At 39.8% G+C, this 8,349-nt stretch overlaps 1 protein-coding gene across 2 annotated transcripts; it reads right to left on the bottom strand.

Moving 5' to 3' along the window:
• Positions 1-834: 834 nt before the first annotated feature.
• On the bottom strand, positions 835-8,006 carry LOC134024799 (uncharacterized). Of its 2 annotated transcripts, none has more exons than XM_062467499.1 (2): positions 5,641-8,006; positions 835-2,432 (listed from the first exon to the last, which is right to left on the bottom strand). In XM_062467499.1, the coding sequence occupies exons 1-2, from the start codon at positions 7,690-7,692 to the stop codon at positions 2,427-2,429; spliced, it is 2,058 nt and encodes a 685-aa protein (XP_062323483.1). In that variant the 5' UTR covers positions 7,693-8,006; the 3' UTR covers positions 835-2,426. The 2 variants fall into 2 exon arrangements, with proteins under 2 accessions (XP_062323483.1, XP_062323484.1); XM_062467500.1 differs by having other exon boundaries at positions 835-1,769.
• Between the last annotated feature and the right edge of the window lie 343 nt (positions 8,007-8,349).

Genomic DNA, 8,349 nt, shown 5'->3' with positions numbered 1-8,349 from the left:
TCCGCACTGCTGATAAGGTGATTGGCTGCAATCTGCCTACCCTCGTGGACCTGCACACCTCGAGGACCCTGAGGCGAGCGAGGAAGATTGTGGCCGACTCCTCCCACCCTGGACACTCCCTGTTTCAGTCACTCCCCTCCGGCAGAAGGCTGCGGTCCATCAGGACCAATACCTCACGCCACAAAAACAGTTTCTTCCCTTCCGCTGTTGGCCTCTTCAACAAGGCCAAGGGACCACACTGACTCTAATGACTTCCTGCTTAAAACACACTGCTTTTTGCACTGCATTACAAAATTGTATCTTGTACATTTGTATTTTTTGTAATATTTGTATTTTTATATTGTAAATTACGGCAACTTATATTTTATTGTATATTTAATTTAATTCTAATCCCACTTAGTACTGCTAGTTTATGTACCCTTAGTATAGATAGTCCACATATTTAAATTTGAGGTCCCTATATGTGTATTGTATGCACCTTCCTGCCAAAGCAAATTCCTTGTCTGTGCAAACTTTCATGGCGAATAAATCCCATTCTGATTCTGATTTATCACAGGAAATACAACCAAATCCTCATTGATTTATATTACATGGTCAAAAGTATTCAGACACCTGACCATAGCACATGAGCTTGTTGGACCTCCCATTAAACCATGGGCATCATTAAGCTGCATCTCCATCTACCTTTTTTATGTGTATGTGGAGCAATATCTGCATACTATTACCCATTTAGTGTAGGCTATGTTCATCTTAAGTGGTGTAAAAAATTCCCACCCAAGGTACATTTCTGATGTATTCACATTGTATGTACAAGAAGACAAGCAGGGATGCATGCAAGGTTGACTGTTTATTACAAATCGGAAAAAAAAGGTTTCTGGCTTGCAAACCATTCCAAGCAGATGTCAACGATAAATCAATGGAAGCCCAACTCTTGTGTTCCTGTTGTAACAACTAAGGCTATTACCATAATGCCACCTAAAGGCTGGAAGTAAGTACTGCTTTAAAACAATTTCATCTGGCCATTGACCGATAAAAGAAACAGAAATGATTTAAAACATTCTCGACAACTAAGGTCTTCTTGTCATTGACACAAAACTATGATTAAAAATTCTTCTAGAAAAACTCAAGACAGTAATCTTTGTCAACCCCAAAATGTTCAGGGAAACATTTACAACTGAAGAAAAGTACTGCAATCTTCTTACATGGTCTAACCTTTACATTTTCCTGCATTTAAAACACTGCTATGTGGGGAATACAAAACAAGGAAAGAGGTTCTGACAAAGTTATTTATAAACGTATTCAAAATAAACATAGCATTTTTGCTTGATGTCTTTCAGTATACAGTAGCTTTCAGTCTATACTTTACAATTACAAACAACAATTACAGTGGGCAGTCACTTACAAAGACCATAAACCTTATCACATCTTTAGGTTTCAATATCAGACTAGAATATCCTAAGAATTTGGTATCATGTTTTTGTACAAATAGCCATAAACATTTAAAAGTGGCTAGTAATACCTACTTTTGCCATCTGTGGTAGCAAATCCATCAGCACCTTGGGTTGTGGGACACTATTTCAAACTCTGCTCATTCTTTAAGTGACTAATTTGACTCCTTTTTTATATGAGACATGTTTGCTTGATCTGTAAGCAAGGGTTCAAGGCCAGGGTTCTCCAGTGAGCACATGTAGCCTCGGTCATGAATTTGGCCAAAATCTGCAGTTTCATCTTTGCATGGGTTGGTCCTTTCAAAGTTGCTCAATTTACAGGTCGTCTTCTTGAAAATTCTCTCAGACGTCCTTGCAGGTTGAGGAACCGTCTCATTTTTCCTTCTCGCTGTTTGTATTTTTGAGTGTAGTGCAAACACTTCAGTGGTATGATTTGGGTTGATGGCCACGTCACGGCGATATGTTGCCGCCAGTTTTTTAACATACCATACTATTCGATTGATAAAGGAATGCCACTTCTCATTGTGGAAACTCATATCAAAGTTGTAATCCAAAATGTCGTATAGAAAGTATGAATAGGCCTTCTTTTTTCTTTTTCTTCTAACATATTTTCGGATCTCGTACATCACACCATTCGTCAGAACCTGCAAATCATGTTTTTCTTTGGATTCCAATTTTGAATGTACATCAAGGTCTATGCCTGATTGTTCACAAAATGGATAGTAATCACGCCTTGGCCTCATATTTCTATTGTCTTCCAGCTTCACTTCTTCAGCACACAAGGCAGTGTGAGTGTCATAAGATGGTGTCAGGGGAGGGGCAGGAGAGGATACGTGTCCACCATCAGCAGCACACAGGACTGTTAGTGAAGGTTCAAGACCAGGGTTCTCCAGTGAGCACATGTAGCCTAGGTCATCAATTTGGCCAACATCTGCAGTTTCATCTGTACATGGGTTGGTCCTTTCACAGTTGCTCAATTTACAGGTCTTCTTCTTGAAAATTCTCTCAGACGTTCTTGCAGGTTGAGGAACCGTCTCGCTTTTCTTTTTTTCTGTTGACATTCTATAGTGTAGTGCAAACACATCAGTGGCATGATTTGGGTTGTTGGCCACGTCACGGAAATATGTTTTCGCCAGTTGTTTAACATCCCACACTAATCTTTGTGTAAAGGAATTCCACGTCTGATTGGGGAAACTCATATCAAAGTTGTACTCCAAAATGTCATATAGAAAGCGTGAATAGGCCTTCTTTTTTCTGTTTCTTTTAACATATTTTCGCATCTCAAACATCACACCATTCGTCAGAAACAGCAAGTCATGTTTTTCTTTGGATTCCAATTTTGAATGTACATCAAGGTCTATGCCTGATTGTTCACAAAAGGGATAGTAATCACGCCGTCGCCACTTTTTTACTTCTTCAGCCCACAAGGCAGTGTGAGTGTCATAAGATGGTGTCAGGGGAGGGGCAGGAGAGGATACGTGTCCACCATCAGCAGCAGACAGTTGTCTCTTATTCTGTCGTTCCGACTGCATTATAGAAACAGCTGGTGCAAATTTAGTATCCCTCTTTTTACATATTTGCAATGAGACGGCTCTTTCATACCATGCCGAAAGACGATCTTTTTTTTTCTTATTTTTCCTATTCCCATTTCGTATTAAATTAATGCTGAACATAATTGATCGAAAGAGCTCTGAGTCCACAGCTTGTAAATCAAGATCAAAATTGTGTTCTAAGACATCAAAGACAATCTGTCTGTATGTCCCACAAAGGTCTTTTGTATACTTGGCCACTTCAATCATAACCCCTTTGGTCAAAACATCCTCGTCAAGTTTCTCTTTAGACCAACCTTTATACGTCACATCAAGGTCCAGACCAATTTGCTGACACAGGGGGTAGAGGTCTGCCCTGGTCTCTTCTGACACAGTATAGAATGCCTCTATCTTGATGTCTTGGTTGGCTGTCATGTCAGACTCACTTTTAACACAGATTTCAGCATATCCCAGATGCTCTGACGTGATTCCAGAATCTCTAATAGGGTCTGTCTGACTGGAAGTGTTTGGAACCATGTTATGTGGTTTTAAGCCGAGCATCCATGGTTCATTAAACATAGATAAATCATCAGGATACTGTTTTAGACGTTTCTGCATTTCAACCACTCTATACCAAGTTTGATGTGCAAATACAGATCTTTGTCCACTGTTTTCAAAGCCAATACAAAAATTGTACTCCAGAATTTCAGCGATGTAGAATTTTTGAGATTTAGTTGACAGTTCTTTGGCAAAGTCTGCAATTTCTGTCATTACACCGTTCGTAAGTAACTGCAAATCCAGTTTCTGCTTCAGTCCTGACCCCACATCCACATCTAATCCTATTTTCTTGCATCTCATGTTTTCTTCTAATCTGCGTTTTCTGCCCCTCACGAATATTTCTTTCACCAGAGTTGAACGTCTCCGCCATATCTCTTTTTTCTCTTTAATGTTTCCTAATTTGACATCATGTTCAATCTTGACATTTTCGGAGGTATTTGATTCCAAACATGTGTTGTCTTGAGTCTGTGTTTTAATAGACCGAATAGTGTTTGCTAAAAACTGTTCGTCTCCCTCCTTTTCATGACTAATTTCGGTGCACGGTCTCTCCTCCTCGTCGTCTTCTAGCTTCACAACAACGACTTCCATTTTCAAACCAAAGGTAGCAAGTTCTGTCTTGTGTTCTGCAGTGCTGTAACGCAGGAAAAATTGACTATACGTTATCCATACACTTCCTTATAAAAGTATTCTTACGGATTCCGTATTTTCATAGCACAGCTAACAGCAGCAGCACAACTACAGTTTGCACCAGAGCCATTGCACGAGTGAAAGTTTTCTCTTCTTTGTTGATGTTATGGCAGATTGCAACTAACGTTTAAGAGGTGCATCACCGCCACCTACTGTTCGGGAGTGTGATGCCGGTGTCGTACATAAATACAAATCATTGACTGTGTGATACAAACTCAATAACTCCAAAACAACTATATCCTGCCCCCACCACATATTCCCTAAGTGCAAGTGTCGCTAAACTAAATATAATTTTTTATTGGATGATCGTTCGTTTCTGATGAATACGGTGTGTGAAGGTAATTTGCTTTGCAACTCTAATGTTAGTCATTTAATCTTGCTATTCTACGACACATTGTCTAGTTGTGAAATTATAACGTATATAAGCTCTGCCTCTACATTAAAAAAAAAGTCAAATACTTGAGCAAATTTATACCTAAACAAAGGTAGATGATCCTGTTATTCTGTAAATTTGTCACAGGAAATACAACCAAATCCTCACTGATCTATATTACATGGCCAAAAGTATTCAGACACCTGACCATAGCACATGAGCTTCTTGGACCTCCCATTAAACCATGGGCATCATCAAGCTGCATCTTCATTTACCTTTTTATGTGTATTTGGAGCAATACCTGCATGCTATTACCCATTTAATGTAGGCAATGTTCATGTTAAGTAAAACTGCAACATACAGTAGAAAATTCCCACCCAAGGTAAATTTCAGATGTGTACACATTTTATGCACATAAAGACAAGCAGGGATGCATATAAGGTTGACCGTTTATTACAAATCAAAAGGTTTCTGGCTTGCAAAATTCCTAGCATATGTCAGCGATAACTCAATGCAAGCCCTGTGCTGGTGTTCCTGTTGCAGTAGCGACTAAGGCTAATACCATACCACCACCTAAGGGCTGAATGCAATACTGCTTTGAAACTAATCTGGCCATTGACCGATGAGAGAAACAGAAATGATTTAAAACTTTCTCTACAATTAAGGTCTTCTCCTCATTGACACAAAACTACGATTTCACGTTTTTCTAGAAAACACCAAGATATAAACAGTAATCTTTGCCAACCCCAAAATGTCCAGGGAAACATTTACAACTGAAGAGAGGTACTATCATCTTCTTACATGGTTATGTTAATGTTCATGCATTTAAACCCTGCAATGCAGAGAATAAAAAACAAGGGCAAAGGTTATAACATATGTAAATGTATGACAAATCAAAACATCACTACATAGTTCTGTTTCTATTGTGCAATTTCAAACAACAATTACAGTAGGTAGTCACTTCAGAATTTACACGTCATCGATTTGGCCAAAATCTGCAGTTTCATCAGAATTTGCGTTCGTCCTAAAGTTGCTCAATTTACAGGTCTGCCCTCTCGAAATGTCTCTCAGACGTTCTTGCAGTTGAGTAACTGTACTTGTTTTCATTTTTTTCTGTCATCTTTTCAGAGTGTAGCACAAACATGCAAATGGCATAATGTGGGTTTCTGAGTAAGGCACGTGGATATTTTTTTGCCAATTGCTTTACACGCGGCGTACATTGTAGGGCAAAATTGTAGCAATAATTGTGGAAAGTGAAACTCATTCTAAAGTTGTAATCCAAAATGTCATATAGAAAGTGTGAATAGGGCAAACCATTCCTGTTTCTATTAACATATCTATGAATCTCATACATCACACCATTCGTCAGAAACTGCAAGTCATGTTTTTCTTTGGATTCCAATTTTGAATGTATATCAAGGTCTATGCCTAATTGTTCACAAAAAGGATAGTAATCAACCCTTGCCCTTGTATTTTCATTGTTTTCCAGCTTCACTTCTTCAGCACACAAGGCAGTGTGAGTGTCATAAGATGGTGTCAGGGGAGGGGCAGGAGAGGATACGTGTCCACCACCAGCAGCACACAGGACTGTTAGTGAAGGTTCAAGACCAGGGTTCTCCAGTGAGCACATGTAGCCTCGGTCTTCAATTTGGTCCACATCTGCAGTTTCATAGGTATATGGGTCAGTCCTTTCAAAGTTGCTCATCTCACAGGTCCTGTCAGACATTCTTTCACGTCGAGTTCCTTTCTTCCTTTTCTTTTTATGACCGTCAGCGGCAGACAGTCGTCTCCTTTTCAGTCGTTCTGACTTCCTTCTAGAAACAGCTGGTGCCAATTTACGATCCCTCTTTCTAGGTCTTTGCAATGAGACGGCCGTTTCATACCGTGCCTCACCACTCTGCTTTTTCTTCAACTCTTCTATATCAGCAGCAGCAGACAGCTGTCTCATTTTCAGTCGATCCGACTGCCTTCTAGAAACAGCTTTTTGGAGTCTTTTCTTTTTAGATACAGCTGATGCCAACTTGAGCACATGTCTAGGTCTTTGCATTGAGAAGACTGTATCATACCATGGTTGACTTATTTTTTTTTTCCTCAATTGCTTTAACAGTCCTATGTTGAAGAAAATTGTTTTAAAGAGCTCCGAGTCCACAGTTTGCAAAGCAAGATCAAAATTGTGTTCCAAGATGTCAAGGACTATCTGCTTGTATGTCCCACACAGTTTTTTGGTATACTTGGCCACCTCAATCATAACCCCTTTGGTCAAAACATCCATGTCAAGTTTCTCTTTCGACCAACCTTTATATGTCACATCAAGGTCCAGACCAATTTCCTGACACAGGGGGTAGAGGTCTGCCCTAGTCTCTTCTGGCACAGTATAGAATGTCTCCCTCTTGATGTCCTGGTTGGCCATCATGTCAGACTCACTTTCAGAACAGATTTCAGCATATCCCAGATGCTCTGAGGTGATGATTTCAGAATCTCTAAGAGGGTCTTTCTGACTGGAAGTCTTTGGAACCATGTAATATGGTTTTAGGCCAAGCATCCATGGTTGATTAAGCATAGATAATTTAAAAGGCTTCTGTGCGTGACGTTTCTGCAATTCAACCACTCTCTGCCAAGTTTGATATGCAAATTCACCTTTTTGTTTTATGTTTTCAAAGCTAATTTCAAAATTGCACTCCAGAATTTCAGCAATGTAGTGTTTTTGAGAATTAGTCGACAGTTCTTTGGCAAAATCTGCTATCTCGTTCATTACACCGTTGGTAAGTAACTGCAAATCCAGTTTCTGTTTCAGTCCTGACCCAACATCCACATCCAATCCTATTTTCTTGCATTTTATGTGTTTTTGTAATCTGTATTTTTTGGTCATCACCTTTGAGAATATTTCATTCACCTGAGTTGAACGTCTCTGCCAAATCACTTTATTTTCTTCAATGTTTCTTGTTCTGAAAGATGGGTTGTCTTGAGTCTGGGTATTAATTGACCGTCTGGTATCTAATATGGGTTTGTTTTCCTCCTCCCCACCATGACAAATGTCTGTACACGGCCGCTCCTCGTCGTCTTCTGTCTTCACAATGATAAACAGGTTCGCTGCCATGTTGAGCTACTGGCCTACAAGCAAACGTATTTCATTTCAACGATTAATACACTTGTTTCAAACTAAAGACAGCGAGTCCTGACTGTGGGTGCTGCCATGACCGATGACGTTTTCCGATTGCAGGTCTTCGTTTCCAGCCGCCAGTGCCAACCTAAGAGTTTCAAACTATAGACAACTAAACTAAAAGTCGTTCATACAATTCTTCAATATGATAAAAAATGATAAAAATTCTTAAGGGTGAGATCAAAGTAGTATTTTGTCGTTTATCCTCGTAGATAACAACAAACACCGATCGGTCTTTCATTGGACGTTGATTTATGACGAATACGGAGTGGGTAAAGGTACAATTTTAATAGTATGCGGTGCAGGGTCGGATCCAGGAAGGAGGGGTGGGGTTGGCTACCCCCCCCCCCCCCCCCCCAGATTTCTGCCGCGCCCCCTCTAGCTCCTGACTTCAGCCAAAAAGGTTACATGTTGAAGCTATGAAAAAGTCTGTTAGTGCTTTCAGTAATATGCATTTTTTTTTAAAGATTACCCAGTGATTGTTTGGTTGATAATGGGCAGCGGAGGTTAGACCTCCGCCTCCACGTTTTTGACGAATAGTAAAGTGTAGCATTGGTGTTTAATGTTAAACTCTGGAATTTCATACTTCTGTTT

The sequence above is a fragment of the Osmerus eperlanus genome, chromosome 8 (assembly GCF_963692335.1).
Source record: "Osmerus eperlanus chromosome 8, fOsmEpe2.1, whole genome shotgun sequence".
Taxonomy (NCBI): Eukaryota; Metazoa; Chordata; class Actinopteri; order Osmeriformes; family Osmeridae; genus Osmerus; species Osmerus eperlanus.
Note: the sequence above shows the minus strand (reverse complement) of the source record. Positions and strands in the feature narration are given on the sequence as shown.